The sequence below is a fragment of the Gigantopelta aegis genome, chromosome 9, assembly GCF_016097555.1.
Source record: "Gigantopelta aegis isolate Gae_Host chromosome 9, Gae_host_genome, whole genome shotgun sequence".
Lineage (NCBI taxonomy): Eukaryota > Metazoa > Mollusca > Gastropoda > Neomphalida > Peltospiridae > Gigantopelta > Gigantopelta aegis.
The window spans coordinates 59,207,557-59,226,664 of NC_054707.1; the positions used below are offsets into that span (position 1 = coordinate 59,207,557).

At 30.6% G+C, this 19,108-nt stretch overlaps 1 protein-coding gene across 1 annotated transcript in view; it reads left to right on the forward strand.

Annotated features, from left to right (window-relative positions):
- LOC121382339 (receptor-type tyrosine-protein phosphatase N2-like) overlaps positions 1–19,108 on the forward strand; it is a 300,736-nt gene that overhangs the window by 167,978 nt on the left and 113,650 nt on the right. The window contains exon 9 of the mRNA XM_041511925.1: positions 4,550–4,630. Coding sequence (XP_041367859.1) covers positions 4,550–4,630 — 81 coding nt within the window. The remainder of the gene's footprint in view (positions 1–4,549; positions 4,631–19,108) is intronic.

The window sequence follows — 19,108 nt, forward strand, 5'->3', positions numbered from 1 at the left end:
ATCAATAATCATATGGTTTATTAAATATGCACAGACATGATGTTTTATTCCAGTAACATTTGATATATCAATAATCATGTGGTTTATTAAATATGCACAGACATGATGTTTTATTCCAGTAACATTTGATATATCAATAATCATATGGTTTATTAAATATGCACAGACATGATGTTTTATTCCAGTAACATTTGATATATCAATAATTATATGGTTTATTAAATATGCACAGACAAGATGTTTTATTCCAGTAACATTTGATATATCAATAATCATATGGTTTATTAAATATGCACAGACAAGATGTTTTATTCCAGTAACATTTGATATATCAATAATCATATGGTTTATTAAATATGCACAGACATGATGTTTTATTCCAGTAACATTTGATATATCAATAATCATATGGTTTATTAAATATGCACAGACATGATGTTTTATTCCAGTAACATTTGATATATCAATAATCATATGGTTTATTAAATATGCACAGACAAGATGTTTTATTCCAGTAACATTTGATATATCAATAATCATATGGTTTATTAAATATGCACAGACATGATGTTTTATTCCAGTAACATTTGATATATCAATAATCATATGGTTTATTAAATATGCACAGACAAGATGTTTTATTCCAGTAACATTTGATATATCAATAATCATATGGTTTATTAAATATGCACAGACAAGATGTTTTATTCCAGTAACATTTGATATATCAATAATCATATGGTTTATTAAATATGCACAGACATGATGTTTTATTCCAGTAACTTTTGATATATCAATAATTATATGGTTTATTAAATATGTCTAGACATGATGTTTTATTCCAGTAAAATTTTATATATCAATAATTATATGGTTTATTAAATATGCACAGACATGATGTTTTATTCCAGTAACTTTTGATATATCAATAATTATATGGTTTATTAAATATGTCTAGACATGATGTTTTATTCCAGTAAAATTTTATATATCAATAATTATATGGTTTATTAAATATGCACAGACATGATGTTTTATTCCAGTAACTTTTGATATATCAATAATTATATGGTTTATTAAATATGTCTAGACATGATGTTTTATTCCAGTAAAATTTTATATATCAATAATTATATGGTTTATTAAATATGCACAGACATGATGTTTTATTCCAGTAACTTTTCATATATCAATAACCATATGGTTTATTAAATATGTCTAGACATGATGTTTTATTCCAGTAAAATTTGATATATCAATAATTATATGGTTTATTAAATATGCACAGACATGATGTTTTATTCCAGTAACATTTGATATATCAATAATTATATGGTTTATTAAATATGTCTAGACATGATGTTTTATTCCAGTAACTTTTCATATATCAATAATAATTATATGATATATTCAGGACGACTAGCGTAATGGAAATATTTTTCTGGAATATTTTTATATTTTAATTTTTAAGCCCACAAACACGAACAAAACAATAATTTAAAGTGTACGATCAAAAACACATTTTCCTAAAAAAAAAAATTTAAACAGTGAAAAAAATGCCATGTTTGACATAATCTGAAAAATAACAACAACCAAAGAGATACATAACAATACAAATTTGTATTATTTATTGGAATGTTATGTATTCAGTAGTAAAAATATAAATCAATCCACATTTGTGGTGGACTTTTTCTACTTCCTTTTTAGGCATTGGCCTACTTTATGGTTTGTCTAGTAAAACATACTAAATATATTCATCAGTGTAAATAAAGTTACTATACCAAGTACTGCAATAAACAGCACACACGCACGCATGCACGCACACACCCACACACACACACGCCACCACACACCACACTACACACCAAAAATCATCAACGACAAAAAACACAAAAACCTCCACCCTACCTTATTAGCAAATATTGTCTTTACAGTTTCACTCCCACCTACAGATTAGTAATAAAGTGACAAACAAATTTGGGACCAATGTTATTTCATCAGTGGTGGCGAACTGGTTTGGGGACGAAACATCTGGTACCTACCTTAAGACTGGCTACCATTCTGCATTACACTTACGTTATTATTAGAGTAACACTTTTGGGCTGCCATGCGGTGTGAAGAAAAAATTGCGGCATATTATGCTATTTTTAATATATTTGTTATAAAATTTAATCAATCCTACATATAATGTTTATATAATTAACTCAAGAATATCCAAATTGTGATGTGCAAGAATCCTTGGCAAAAACTGTGTGGTCCTTAACCATTTGTCTGACCGCATATAACCGTAAATAAAATGTGTTGAGTGCATCGTTAAATAAAACATTTCTTTCTTTCTTTCCTTGACAAAAAAATATAAAGTACATGGAAAAATTCATCCCTTAATTGATTACAATAGTTGCCAGTTCTTTGTCAATTTGGAGATGATGTCCAAATTCAAACTACGGTAATGTTGACATGTCAGTTACCTTTGCAACAGTTTTAAATAATATAAATAGTCAATGAAATTACTTGGATGTGTGTGTGCGTGTGCGTACATGTGCATATGTGTTTATGATTTAAGATTTAAAAAAAAAATATTTTACTTGAACATTTTGTAAATGTTTTTAGTGACTATTCAACTTTGAGACTTTCCCTTTTAATGAGCTTCCATTTCATTAAGTTTAATTAATATTTCATTGGTGACTTAAACTTGATATGAAATGGTAGCAGATTTAACATCCTTCTTGAATAATCATGTTTAAGCAATGTAATTGAGGGATATTGTTATGTGAAATGGAAATAGACAGTTTACATGTTGAAATCTGAATAATTAAATTTTCTTTGCGTCTATACACTTTACGGCAATCTGATTGGTCCAGAGGTGCTTACTTTTATTCGTTCATATCTCGATGAACCGAAAACATTTAAGCTATGCCTACTACCAAACCCACTGACTCGCACTACTTTTGTGCAACAAGCCGGATTATTTTGGCAATCATATTTAGATATTTTGAAGAAAATCCACGTGAAAGCTACCAAAAATGTATACGATAAATTAATGGAAAATGCTATAGCAGAGTAGACATGTAGATATATACGCATTGATTTAAAAAAAAACACCACCCAAAAACCTCTTCGCTAATCATGAGATGAGACTCGGTCGGTGGCCAAAGAAATCATGTAGGAAACATCACTTCTGTAACTTACTTGTAAGCGATGTTCTACAGCTGTTTGTGAAAATTAAACGGTTCCACCAAAAGCATAAATGTTAGACACGTTCTCTTTCATAAAATATAAACTAAACATGAATAGGACAATTTCTTCCAATATAACTAAACGATCTGTAAAAATGCACAGCAGCTAGAGGAAATGACATCATTTACAAAAAAATCACCAGATTCAAATGATAGTGAATGAACGTTCGCATTCTTACGCAACATAAGTATCAATGAAGTTTACACAAACAATACTAATAATAAAGCTAAACAAAATAAATTCAGTTAAGTATTGTTAAAGTATGCATATAAATTTAATTATAAGATTTGACCTCATTTATATTTTGGTTCATGCAAGTATGAACCGAAAAAATTATGTGCACACTTTTGTGCACATTGTTTTTTTGGTTCATACTTGCATGAACCAAAAAATAATTGCGGTCAAATCTTAATTAAAGTATGATGTGTATGACATGAACAGCTGTTGTGTGCTATCACTTACTAGTGTGACATACCATTTTGATGTGAATCAATATTTAAACTATGGGTCATAATACAATATATATTAATAAAGCATTGTCTTCGTACAGGTTCATTGTAATAGTAAATGATAAGAATAGAATTATGCCGTCACAAATCCTAGATTGATTGGTTCTAGGGTTTTGTAAAGGGATGATGACACTGAAATGACTCAGTGGCAGACGTCAAGTAGAAAATTACATGGGTCAGTATGATAGTTGGTGTATGGAAATATGAGTGGCAAACATTTCCAACTTGATGGAAATAGTCAATTAAAAAATATCAAGACAAATGTGTGTTTTTTTCATATTTAAAGTGTTTTGCTTTTTGTTTTTCTTACACACCACCTGTGTTATTTTAGTTCTGATTTAGTGAAATGGTTTTGTTGTATTTTTAGAGTTCGTCTTGAATTGGGTGAAGCTTTGTATTAAAATGTTTTTAAATTTTTTAACCCAAAACTTTTGTGTTACTGTAGTCCTGATTTAGTGAAATGGTTTTGTTGTATTTTTAGAGTTGGTCCTGAATTGGGTGAAGCTTTGTATTAAAATGTTTTTATATTTTTTTTTCAAAACTTCTGTTACTTTAGTGTTGATTATTTGAAATGGTTTTGTTGTTTTTTCAAAGTTCTGAATTGGGTGAAGCTTTGTATTAAAATGGTTTTTGGGTTTTTTCAAAAACATGTTTTACTTGAGTTCTGATTGTGTGCAATGTTTCTGTTGTATTTCAGAGTTAGTCCTGAATTGGGTGAAGCTTCGTATTAAAAAAAAAAAATTCTTTCAAAAACATGTTTTACTTGAGTTCTGATTGTGTGCAATGTTTCTGTTGTATTTCAGAGTTAGTCCTGAATTGGGTGAAGCTTTTCTTCTCATGCTTGCTGATCTTTTGGGTCTTGATGGGAAAGTGAACGATGTTCGGTAAGATAACTTCTCTTCTTTTTTTTTAAATTCAATGTTCAGTAAGATATCTTTTCTAGTTTATTAATTCAATGATCAGTAAGATATCTTCTTAATATGGTCAGATTAATCTATGATGATCATTTGGTGAGATTTTTCTAGTTTGTTAATTTTGTCGAATATTTTCTATTGTTAATTTGGGCAGATTGTTCAATTTCTTAATTTGGTCAAGTGTTTTTATTTTGTTAATTAAATAAGATATTTTCTGTTTTGTTAATATGGTCAGATTGTTTTGTTAATTTGGTAAGATATTGTTACTTGAATTAAATATTTTGTATTTTTCCTATTTTGTTAATTCAGCAAGTTATTTTTCATTTTGTTAAATACTGTAAAACGGGTGTTATTGGCAGCAGTAAATTTTCGCAACATTGAAAATACAGCCATCTTGCAGTTTTAAATTTTTACGGCAGGCAAAAATTAAAAAACAAATTGCCACATGTACAGAATTCTGTTTTGGTACATACGAGAGTATTAGTAGTCAAAAACTAATAGTATCTCATTCAGAACATCTCTCCAAACTTTATTTGTTTCATAGCTGTTGGCTGTGTTTTGTGTTTATTGTTTTACCATATTGGTAGTACAAATATTATGAGTAAATGTACTTTGTTGCGTTTGTCTTCTTGTGTGTTTTTTCTGGGGAGGGGTTCCTAGTAATTGGGCCTATTCGCATAAGCGTAATTTTGCAGTTAAATTAAAAAGGTGAAAAACACGAAAATTACAAACATGCGAAAAATACCCATTTTACAGTACCTAGTAAGTATTTTTTTTTTTTTTTTTTTACAACCATTATATGCTTTTGTATGTGCATGTTCACACAAGACTACATGTATTTTCACTGTGGAAATGCATACAAATTACCTTGTTTTTTGTTAATCAAAACATAATTATTTGTCATCGAAGTATATTTTTCTCATTATGTAAAACAAATCCTGCAACAATCTATTACTTGGACCAAAGGATGTGGTATGTGCTGTCCTATATGAGTGAAAATATATAAAGATCTTTTGCTAAAGCCGAATATGACAGCAAAACAGTTGTCTTCAAATAGTCTTTGTATTGTTTTAAAATGTGCCGAGGTGTCATTAAACAAAGATTCCTTTCCTTTTCCTAATAGCTGGTGATTAACCAGTGTGCTGGAGTGACATTATATAAACACATTTCTTACATCCTTTAATGGCAACGTGACTGCATGACAAAAAGAATTGGAAGCTGATGTCCTTACCATATATCACCACACACGAACTAGAGAGCATAAAAAGATATTCGTGTCGGCAGAGATGAAATATTAGCTACTGTTATACCCTAGTTTAATACCATCAAAAAATCAATACCAGTGGTAGATAAATGTCCATATATGTTCTCACATTGAGCTTGGTCATGATTTTATGATTAATATGAATATATTTGGACAATATGTTTGTTTGTCCTTGCTTTATATTCTACTCTGACACAGTCAAGTATCAGATATCATTGTTAATCATGCATCCAGCAGTGGCAGAAACCACAGTGGCAGAGTGTGCATATAATATTAACAGTAGATTAAAAAGAAAAAAGTTTAAATTTTTATATCTGTTTTTTATAACTGTAAGTCCTATAACTATAAGTCCTGTCCATCAATAAAACATGGTGTTAAATAAAAATAATTATTCATGAATATTACAACACAATTAAAACATTTATTTATTGGAATTGCCTAAACCGAATGTGAATAAAACAGGATTCCTGTTAAAACTGGCCAAATTTCTCAGTCATGAATAATTGCCTATGTGTTCAATAAATTAAAAACCTGAATAAACTGGAACCTGTCCACTCCAAAATGTTAGACTCCTAATCAATTAACCTGCAAAACCCCCAAACCCAGCTGAATAAACATGCCTTAAATGCTAGAGAGCCATTGAAAACAACAGATATTTCAGCACTTTTATCCCATGACTAGATAAATTAACAATACATTTTAATGTTTGATTGTTAATATGATATCAGTTTTATTCTCAAAGCAGTGTAGAGCCTGTTAGCTATATTGTTTTTTGTAAAAGTATAACTATTATATACGTAATTGACAGAAAATTTTCACAAATAATGCCATGTTAACTGTTAATAAAATCTAAATCCTGGTTGCACCGGATCCATCTCTTAAACCAGATCAATGTTGAACTGTCTAGGTGATCTTGTTTAACAGACTACATATCAATTTAGTTTGTGATAGGCAAGATATTAAACTGAGAAATAGTCTTTGTTTACAAAGAAAGAAGATTACTTGAAAGGTTTGTCATAACTGTCTTTTTACAAGTGTCTCAGGTCAGGTCACATTTGTTGTCTCGTCTGTAACAAAAGTCAAAGATTGTGTGACACTGAGTTTTTTCAGTCGTCTTCAATACATCAGTGTTGACTTTCTGTGTTTAATTCTGTTATTCAAAAGCTATAAGCAGGGCTCGAAATTAAGAATGTATTACCTACTACAATTTTGAAATGTTTTTGCTGCAGACAAAATGCTCATTAATGACAGTTTTAAGACTGCTTATAGGTCAATTTTATACCAAATGTAAAAACCAAAATTAGTCATTTCAACCAATGGCAATAATTTGTGTCCATTGGCAAAAAACTGCCCTCAGTAAAACCATATCGCATCATATTGCCATCAGTGTTTAGTTCTCTTATTCAAAAGACATAATCAGGACTTGAACTTTAAAATGTATTACCTACAGCAATTTTGAAATGTTTTTGGCATAGACAAAATACTCACGAATGGCAGTTTTAATTTAACTTTTATAACAATTGTAAAAATTAAAAGTAGTAATTTCAACCAACAGCAATAATTTTTGTCCATCAGCAAAAAACTGCCATTGGTCAAGCCCCTGACTGATAGCAATTCATATTGCAACGACGACAGTTGCCATCGGTGCCCTTGTTAAGTTTGAGATCTGTGTAAGTATACTCGCTCAGAATATCACTACCAGTAGTCACATACATGTCAAGTGTCAAGATCGTGACAGGTAACATATAAATCGCATGACAAGACAAATTGCCCTACATGTTGCAGTATGTGCACTTTACTGACCTTTTGTTTATTCATTCTATGTTAAGACTGCATGAAACTACAATATATTTATAATGACTGTATACCAATATGAATTATAGTGATGTCACGATTCCATAATACAAAAATATACTAAGTCATTTTTTAATGTCATTGGTGTACAAAAAGATTATTAATTTCAATATGTCAGGTTGTTTGTTATAATCCATGAAAGTAAGAAGTCTAGGTAGAGATTTATGTGTTTGTTCCGTGACACATGGCACTGTCGTCGTCCTCAGTTAAAAAGCAACAAATTCTTTGGTCACAAATTTGTTACACACTTTTTTTTTCTCTCTTTTTTTCTTCCTCTTCTATACCTTCCCTGCTGTAATAATGTAAAATTACTGTATTGAAATTCTCTCGACAAGTCTTACAGGGAGGTGATGTTGTGACCATATTAACAAAAGCTGACATAACCGCCGAGTGAGAGCAAAAGTTAATTTGCCTGGCCGCAGCTATGTCATTATCTCGTGACATTAATAAGGCTTGGAAGACTCTCAGTTTCCGACATGATCAAAAGCCAAACTATTGGAGAACATGGCTAGGGTTTCTTAATGGATACCATCCAGCTAGTGTATTAAAAGTTGATTGAGAATTGTTTTTGATTATATATTAGATGATAATTCCAACCTAGAAGCTTGTCATCTTCCTACCCAATTGGTCCTGTCCTAGATTTTGTCACAGAAAATGTTTTTTTAATGATCAGATCCGTAATTGGCCTGTTTTGCTGTCAGCTGTATACAAACAATACATTCTTTACAAATTGTGTTTCAATCAGATGTGTTTTATTGATCCAGCAGTAGAATTGACTTCAAAATAATTTATTTGTTTGTAGAAGGCAGTGACTCCAACATAGTTGAAAAATTATAGTTATTAAACTGCAAAAAAGGTACTTTTCATTGAACACTATACAGTCGAACCTGTCTATGATAGCCACTCAAGGGACCAGGCAAAAATGGCCGTTATATAAAGGTCTGATAGTTATCACTAAAAATCTAAAATTGTTGTGCTAGAACTGTTAAATATACCATATAAATGGGAAAATATCTCACTTAGAAACACAAACACAAATACTTAGCTACCTCCAATTTTAATTCTATTACATAAAAGAAATAATATTTCAGAAAACAATAAAAATAATGTAGCACTTCTGCAACTAAAGTCACTAATCAACAACATCCAATCATATCACCTATATATCTCTGGTAATTAATTATTCAAAAGGACTGCTTTACCAAAATATGACTCATTCAAAATGTTGTATATTTACACAAGCTTTATGGTAAGTAAATATGGAGAGGGAATAAAACAAAGTCAGCCCTTTAAATTCATGATGGCAATCAGCAGTCAGTGTTTCTGCCAGAAAGAAATTTTTGGGTATGGCACTATGGAATTGGATGCAACCACAGTCACCAGGGGGTGTGGGGGCCTCCCCCAGAAAGAAAATGGGTTACGTTTAGGGTTAGGGTTAAGAAAATCATACATTAATGAGTAATTAATTTTGTTAAAAGGTTAACTTTAAAAACAAAAATTGCAAACAAATCTGGTTATGGTGCTATACCCATTTTACCCTCTGGCAGAAACCCTGGCAGTGCTATCATTAAAAACAACCTGTTCCAAAATTGATCTGCAATGGCATTTTTATCATTATTGGGTATTTGCTTTGTTATTATTTGTATTAACTTGCAACAAGATGATTTGAATTTTGAGGGATAGAAGTGCTAATTAAAGTCATACATTTCCCATCACTAATGTGCGTGTGCTGACATGCATGAAAATATTAAAATTAATGTAATTTTTGCTGGTCGATCTATACACGAGTAAAAAAAATTATTACACGTACCTTCCCTAGTTTGTGGGTCACTGCTTATGTTGTCTGATATATATCAGAGATATTACACATTATATACCGTATTTGACAGAAAATTAGCCCATGTCTTTGAATAAGCCCCTCTCCCTTTTAATAGCATTTAAGAAATTAGGTCCTTATTCGTAAATAATCCCACCCCCAATTTTGTCACCTTATCACAGTAAATAAAACGAAAATGCAAGTCTGCTCAAAGTTCATTTAATTTTTTCATGTCAAGGTCTTAAACTAATTATGTTAATTAATATTTGTAAATAAGAATAAAATCTGAGGTTTAAGAACAAAAGACACCTCAGCACATTGTCTAATCGGATGATATTTTGGTGTCAAACTTGTGATATTTGCAACACTTGACTTTAAAAAATGAGAAAACACATTTTCAACAACATGACTACCAGCTATTCTGTCAGTTAACAGTAAAGAATCTTTTTATGCATTTTCCAGCATACATGATAACGAATCCCATGGTCTCAGATATTCTAGTGATGGCTAAAGCACTAGTTGGAATAGGAAAACCCAACCTGAGGGGGATCAGTTGTAGAACTCACAATTAAGACCTCATTTCAAACACCTATGAACTATATTCCACTCATGTATGATTCTATGAAGTTTATCCTGCCACTTTTTTTTTTTTTTGGTACACAAACATGTTTAAGAGATTTGCACTATAAGCCTGAGGTTTTGCTGTGAATCCTCTGGTCTGTTTTCGTGCTTAATAAGAATCCTTGAGATGACACTCTTCACTTGTTCATGTAGGACTGGTCTTTGAATGCTGCTTGAGATTTAGACAGGTTCCCATTTGGTATTAGAATAACAAGCCTCATCAGCTGCCTTCAGGGTACAGAGTTCACTTCTACATGTTGTTTTCTTTGAAACTTAGTCCCAATGCAGAGACTAAATATATATATATATATATATACTCTTCAAAAAAAGTAGGGGAACCTGAAATATTAATGTTAATATCAACTATTAGACCGAACATACGTTTTGACCACAGACATCCTAGTAAAGAATGTTCAGGTCTGTTTATCAACACACCGAAACACATTCCATAGTTTGCATGTGCATCACGCAGTTGCCCCGTACACATGTGTGGGGTGTCATTCTTGATTTTGACAATTTCCAGGAAGGTCAATTAATCACTGTGGAACATTATTTCTGTCAATCTTTTTCATTATGTTGATCATTATGTTGTTTTATTGTTTGAATTTGCAATTTACTGATTAAAAAATGTCAAATTTCACTTCTGACCGCAATCGTCCTTCAAGATCTTTGGTGGTCATAAAACCTACTGTAATACTAAACTACCGGTTGTAATGTTTGGCCAATTAATTCACTATTATCATATAACCATTATCATATAACCATAAAAATTATGTAAGGTTTTATATTAGATTTTCAGAGTTGTTTTCATCCCATGGTGTTTTGTTTGGAAGTTAGTCTCACCATAGAGTATATTTTAAAAATTATTTAAGGTTTTAAGATTTTCACATTTGCTTCCGATCATCCCATTGTGCAGCATTCGTAAATATATGTTCACAACTTTGGAGAGCTGGGCAGTTCACCCACATTTTTTTCAAAATTTTATTCACAGAATCCCTGTTACAAAAAACCTGTCTCCAACAAGGAATGAAATTAAATGGCAACTGGTCAACATGACCCTGTGTAATTAACCTTTTTAAAAACCTGGGATAGTTATAGTGTTCAATAAAGTTTGCTAAATTTTATATAAAATCAGGGCTCAAAATAGCATCCTGTTAAAAGCAGTTCATTCTAGGCCAAACAAAATACATTTCTGGTCTCTACTCAGCGTGCGCATTGATTTTGACCCTTACATGTCAACTTGTTTTAAAAATTATATCTTGGTTATGACGTCGATTTTTGCCGGGTTATTCTTGCTAAGATGTAAAAACTTCATTTGGAGCCAAAATGCCATCGCACATGAACTAGGACATTCATTCTGATTTCAATTTAAATATGCTCTTATTTCAGTATCAAATATACCCACCTTTTCTATGCTTTAAAAAAAAAAAATAGAAAAAAAGAAAGAAAAAAGCTGCATTGTGGCATCAGTTCTGGAACTTTGGTCTGACCAAAGACCAATGTTGTTGGGGTTTTTTGGGGTTTTTAGGGGGGGGGGGTTTAAGGGGGGTGGCCCTTACCTAGAAGGTAAAATTCTTCTCTCTGTTTTCAAGATACAGATGTATGTACAGTTATCTCATCTGCTCTGTTAGTTCATAGATATACAAACATTATAATTCTAGGTGGGTTTTTTAATTATAGTTTTTTTGTTACTGCTATGTTTCAGGACATCATTCTGGCAACGGATACATGTTTGTTCTGTTCTGTAATTAAGTTATAGAATTTTATTTAGTTTGAGCTTGATTAAGTCAGGTTAATATTTGTTTAAAGTTTATCTAATCACCTTTAGATCTTGACTCTTTCTGTCATAATTAAAAACTTTTTCTTTTTTTAAATACATTAATATTTTATCCCTATAAATTTACTGAATCATTTTTGCTTATCTTGACTCCATCCTCGATCCATCTGTTAATATGTCCATCGATTGTGAACCTTTGTACTTGGAAAAACATTGCACTGAGATAAAATATCATCACATTAGTATACCATTGTGACTCTTCAGATGTTCAAATAATGTATTATCTTCCCATCCGGGCAGGAAATGTAATAAGAGATATTCTTCATATTCATCATATAGATGGTGTTAATGTGATTTTACTTCTCTATCTTCACATCTAGAAACATCAAACACTATGTTAATGTTGTAAGACTTTGTTGAGGGTGTTTTGCCAGTTTTAAGCAGCATATGTACTCAACAATAAATAAAATAAGCAATTTATTATATAAATTCAGTGGATGCATGTTTGAACAAAAATTTAATATTGTTGTTTAGCTATCATGAAAACTGGCATTTATTTGAGGTTGGTTTTAAAAACATGCCTCTAATATAGGCTATATAATAAGACCTTCGTTTGAGGTCAGTTTTGATCCTTGAAGTTGCATGCCACCTTTTTTTTTTTTTGCCTGCATTTGATTACTATGTCAAAGTATAAAAATTTCACAATTCCAACATGGTCATTGCTATAATATATAATTACTTGGTACGTGTGTGTGTGTGTGTGGGGTGGGGGGGGGGTGTATGTGCACGTACATGCATGCGAGTGTTAATATGTGTCCTTTTGGGTCAATATAATGGAGGTAATCCCATCAGCTAAAAGAAAAACTAATTTATATACTTTTTTGCACAAAATATACTTAATCTATTAATATCAGCCTCAAAAGGGAACATTGATACATGTATATATGTAAATGGAGAAAGTTGGATATGGTGATGGTTCCGTATAATAACTTAAATTACTGTTTTTATCCAATAGTATTAGGACCATCTCCATTATTATCTTTATTAATATTATTACTACTGAAAACAGTCTTGCATCTGCTTATAGCTATTAATGGATATGTGGTGACTGTTCACTTCTTCTTTTTTTGTAATTTTTTTTATTTGCTATCAATATGATCAAGGGTTAGGAGACTCTAAGTGGCCTACATAGTTATTTTAATGTTTAATTTACTTCTTTGTTCTTTACTTTTCATTCCCTCTCTCTTATTTGTGATTCCTGTTTTTTACAAATCTTTCTCTCGCTGAATCTCTGCCTTGTTCAAAAGCAAGAGGGTATAAAAGTTACTTATTTCATTTCTGTCCTCTGAAAATTTCATTTTCAAGCAAGCTAGATACAACATCATTAAAATATACATACAATCATATTAACCAAAATGTAACATGTTATATTTACAAATCATGACATTGAACTGTCAGGGACTCGAAGATCCTGAGAAATCAAAAAATGTTTTGAACTATCTAAAATGCAAACACTTTGATATTTACTGCTTACAAGATACACACTTTACTCAGGATGTAGAACCTTATATAGAAGCTCAATGGGGATACAAATGTCTGTTTAACTCTTTCACTGGTAAAGCTAGGGGAGTTTCAATAATGTTAAATAATACATTCGAATACAAAATACATAAAATAAAAACAGATAATTCAGGAAACTTTATAGTACATAGTATAGGGTGAACAAAGAGCGAATAACACTTATTAATATATATGGACCAAATAACGATAACCCGGACTTGTTTTCTAAGATTTTACTAAATATAGAAGAATTTGATAATGAGTATTATATAATATGTGGTGATTTCAATTTAGTACTTAATCAAGATTTTGATACGAAAAACAATTTACATTGTAATCATCCTAAAGCACGTGAAAATCTCCTAGAAAATATAGAAGCATTTGATTTGAAAGATCCTTTTAGGGATTTATATCCAGTGCTAAGAAGATATACTTGGAGAAAATCAAACCGATTAAAATTGGCAAGACTAGAATTTTTTTCTCATTTCAAATACTGTAAATCATGAAATTAATGCGTCATGATATTATTGCGTCCGTATACGAGTGAACAAAAATGCATATTTTTATTAATGCGTCGGGCAAAAGTCTACATCACATAAAAAAAAACACAGTTGTGTTCTTATTATATTGTTTGGGCTTCATCTTTCATGTTAAAAGAAGTCAGTAGTTGTTTTGACAGCTACTACATAATCTGAAGCTAATCGCATGGTAGGTACACCAGGAAGCCCTAATTACTTAAAGTAGTGTAATTAGTATAACTACATCTTATTGTTAAGGGTATGCCTCGCACTTTTGTGTGGTGATTGCTTCTAATTAATCCACCAGTAGGAATAAAAAGTAAACGGGTCGCTATTGCAGGGCACAATATTTCACGCGAACGCAGACGTATTATTCTAACAAATGTTTTAGACTGATTTTATACACTTGATGCGCAGCACAGGAATAGACGTTAACAAATGCGATATATTGCAACAGTGACAACTTGCGACCAGTCTAACTTAAAATGGCATGTATAGAGTCGAGCCAAATGGTTTGAAGAAATATGCACGGATTGTTGGTTGCGGTTATATAATTTTCTACTGTTTCATTTTTAAAGGAATATATTTAGTAATAAAATTTGTTGATGATAATTTTACAAATGTTCAAAACAGTTTAAATGTATACAGTAATCCAGAAGTGTAAGAAAATTTGAAAAATACTCACATCGCAAAATGAACTTTTTAAAAACAAAACATTTGGAACATCACTGTATTATATAACCGCTATGATATTCCAGGAAAGTGAAAATAGAATGGCAACATCGAAACGAAAGAAAGATTCTTGAAGTATTCACAAAACGACATTTAACAATAATTGTTTTTGTATTTTGTTTCATCTTTATATTATAAAAGTTTTAATTTATTTAGAAGTATTATAGTAAAATCCTGCACATTTTTTGTATTGGGAATGAAACTAAACAAAATGCATCAAGTTATTATTGCGTCGATGTCTTCACCGCATTTTTCGCATTAATTACTTGCTCGCATTAATTTCATGATTTACAGTAATTTAATACCACATGTTGTAAAGGTTTTAACTGACAATAGCTACAGGGTTATGGAAATTTAACAATTCACTATTGACAGACAAAGATTATGTAAAAATTATTAAGGATGTAATAAATAATATAATTTCGCAATATGCTGTTTTAATTTATAATGCAGATAACTTAAACTCTATTCCAAAAGACGAAATACAGTTTGTAATAAATGAGCAACTTTTTCTTGAAACACTGCTGATGGAAATAAGAGGGAAAACAATATCCTTTTCGGCATTTAAAAAGAAAAAAACTAATGAGTTAGAAACTAAACTTTGTGAAGATATAAAAGAATTAGAAGACAACGATAACACTAACGTTAAAGTATTAGAAGAAAGAAAAAATGAATTAACAGAGCTAAGAAAAGAAAAACTCGAAGGACATTATATCCGAGCACGGGCAAAATGGATCAAAGACGGGGAAAAACCAACTAAATATTTTTGTAACATGGAGTCTAGAAATTACCATAGCAAGCTAATATCAAGATTAGAATTAAGTAATGGAACAGTAATAACAGACCAAAAAGATATTCTAACCGAAGTGTTTTTATCAAAAACTACATTCTGCGTCATCGGAACAACTACACACTAATATAGTGGAAGAGCTATCAGTTTATAATTTTAACAGGTTAACAAATGAAGAAGCACAAACTCTAGAAGGAAAAATAACATACTCTGAAGTTTTAAATATTCTTAAAAATATGAAGAATGAAATAAGTCCCGGCTCGGATGGATTTACAGCAGTTTTTCAAAACAATTTGGACAGACTTAGGACATTTTATAGTTCGGTCAATAAATTATAGTTATACTATTGAGGAAATGTCCGAAGTACAAAAACTAGGTATAATCACATGTATCCCCAAGCAAAATAAGCCTAAGCAATTTTTGAAAAATTGGCAACCCATAACTCTTTTGAACTGCACTTACAAAATGGCTTCTAGCTGCATTGCAAATAGAATTAAAACAGTCTTAGATAAAATAATAAATAAAGATCAAACAGGTTTTATTAAAGGAAGATATATTGGAGAAAACATACGATTGATACATGATATAATGCAATACACTGAAATATACAATATACCTGGTCTGTTAATACTTGTGGACTTGGAAAAAGCTTTTGATTCTGTATCTTGGTCCTTTATCGAAAAAGCATTAGATATTTTTAATTTTAAAAGTTCAATAATGAGCTGGATTAAAACATTTAACAAAAATTCAATGTCCAGTGTATTACAAAATGGTTATTTATCAGAAACTTTCAGATTAGAAAGAGGTTGCAGACAAGGTGACCCCCTGTCGCCATATATTTTTCTAATTTGTGCTGAAATTCTTGCAATTCTGGTTAGGAATAAAACAAATATCAAAGGCATTACTATTAATGGTGAAGAATATCTAATTTCTCAATATGCCGATAATACTACTTTCACTCTTGATGGATCTCCTGAGTCTCTGTATAATACAATGACATTACTTGATTACTATTCTGAGATCTCCGGTGTAAAAATAAATTACTCTAAGTCAAAAGCCATCTGGATAGGTAGCAAAAAATATTGTAAAGATGTTTATCACCATACACATTTGAAATTGGAATGGGGTGAAAACCAGTTTACTTTGCTCGGTATTAACTTTCCCATAAATTTAAAAAATATTATAGCATGTAATTTTGGCTCTAAGATCAAACAAATTCTGAACTTGATAAAACTGTGGTCATTTAGAAAACTGACTGTCCTAGGAAGAGTTACAATTGTTAACCTTTAGACTACTGGATTAATTTTTAACAAAAACCACGTTGAGTGGGTACAAGATTATAATTTTTACTCACATATATTCACTTAAATGTTTCATAAATACATGAAATAAAGTTCATATATGAATCGGTAAGTATTATTTTCGTGTCTTTTTTTGTAATTTTTATTATTTTAGATCGGCTAATGGTGATTAAAATTAGGCAAAAAATCGAAAAAGTTGCGTTTACTTACGGGCATTTGTGGCCAGCTGTCCAGTATTTATGTCCATTATTCCCGATAACAGTGGTTTTCTGACCAGAATGTTTTTTTAAAACCCGAACTACGATTCATATTGCAATATTTGGTAATTTTCGTTGTTGGTAAAACGATCATATTTATTATCAAATTAGCTGTTACAATCAGCTATCGATCCCTGAAAACGTGCCGCCATTGTTGTCAAGCGAAAATACTTGCCGAAAACCACTTTTTGAACTCAAAATTTCAAGGTATTTTCAATTGAAAAAATCAAAACAAAAACCACCATTTTGAAAACAAATCTTTTTTCTTTAATTATATTTCCATTTCCGGTGAGTGTCGTGTGCAAAACGGCGGGAAATATGAATTGGGGAATGCACTGTATACAGTGTACAGTATATCGACTGACGTGACGTCGGGCGAGATATCTCGCCTGCAGTAGTCAGAAGGTTAAAACTTTATTAATACCAAAAATTACGTATCTACTAATGTCATTACCAAATCCATCAAAAACAATTATAAATAATTTAAATAAAATATTTTTCCAATTTATTTGGCAAAATAAACCAGAAAAAATAAAACGAGAATTATTAACTCAAGATTATAAATATGGGGGTATAAAAATGCCAGATATACAACATGTAATGACATCCTTAAAAATATTATGGATAAGAAGACTTTTTCTAAATAATAATAAATGGGTCAACCTATTTCAATCTGCTACGGTTTAAGTACAAGGGACCTAATTATATATGGGGACTATTTCATTATATTTAAAAAAGAAAAGATCAAAAACAGTTTCTGGAAAGATGTATTATTCAGTTGGGTATTATTACAAGAAAAAGAAAGTAAAAAAACTACAGAAAATATACAAGGACTGAATATTTGGTATAATACCAACATCTTAAAAAGTTACAAAACGTTTCTATATAATAAATATATAAAAAAAAGGAATAATTTTTATAAATGACATACTCGACAATGAAGGGAATATTTTGGTATTTGAAACTTTTTAGAAGAAAATATGACATAAAAACTCATTTTTTAAATTATGCATCATTAGTAAATGCTGTAAAATCTTTCCTACGTTCATTAAACAATATTAATAACAAAACATTCACCTCTGTTAAAATTCCAATATTACCTTTCGAAATTAAAATTCTACTGAACACAAACGCAGAATATAAAGATCTGCACAATATGTTGAATAAAAAAAACATAACTCCAAAGTCACAGATAAAATATGCAAACAAAGTATTGACATACGACTGTTGTACGTGGGAAAAATACTATGCTCTACCTTTCTATTGTTTAGAAGATACAACTTTAAGGTGGTTTCAATACAGACTGTTACATAGAATTCTGGCTACTAATACTTTTCTTCATATGATACATTATGTTGATTCAAACAAATGCACTTTTTGTAATAATGAACCGGAGACATTGCAACACCTTTTTTACGATTGCATTGAAGTAAGAAACCTTTGGGAAGCAGTTAAAAAATGGATTTTTGAAAAAACTGGTCTTTGCATCCCACTAAGCAAAAATGTAGTTCTGTTTGGAATGACAGATGGTTATCTAAGATACGTAGTAAACTGGATAACTGTCAATATAAAATATTACATTTACAACATGAAAATACTTAAACAAAGTTTGCACAAAAAGGCCATTGAAAATATCCTGAAAACTAAATTCCAAATAGAAAGATGTATTTATTTAAAAAATTGCCAGTATGACAAATTTAATGAACATTGGGAGAAATGGTTGAATCTTTTTGCTTGAAAATCGGAGAATTAATTGATACTACTTTCTTCAATCTCATAACTGCACATTTTGTTAACCTAAAGGAAAATCTGGGCTTGCTTGGATATACAAAAAATTTAGTAAAACCAGAAAACCAATCTTAATCTACAATACGAGTAAATAATACATGCTTCGTTCTCTCTTTTTCAGTTTCTGTTTATCTTTCCTCTTTTTTTTCCTCCATTCATTTCATCTGTCC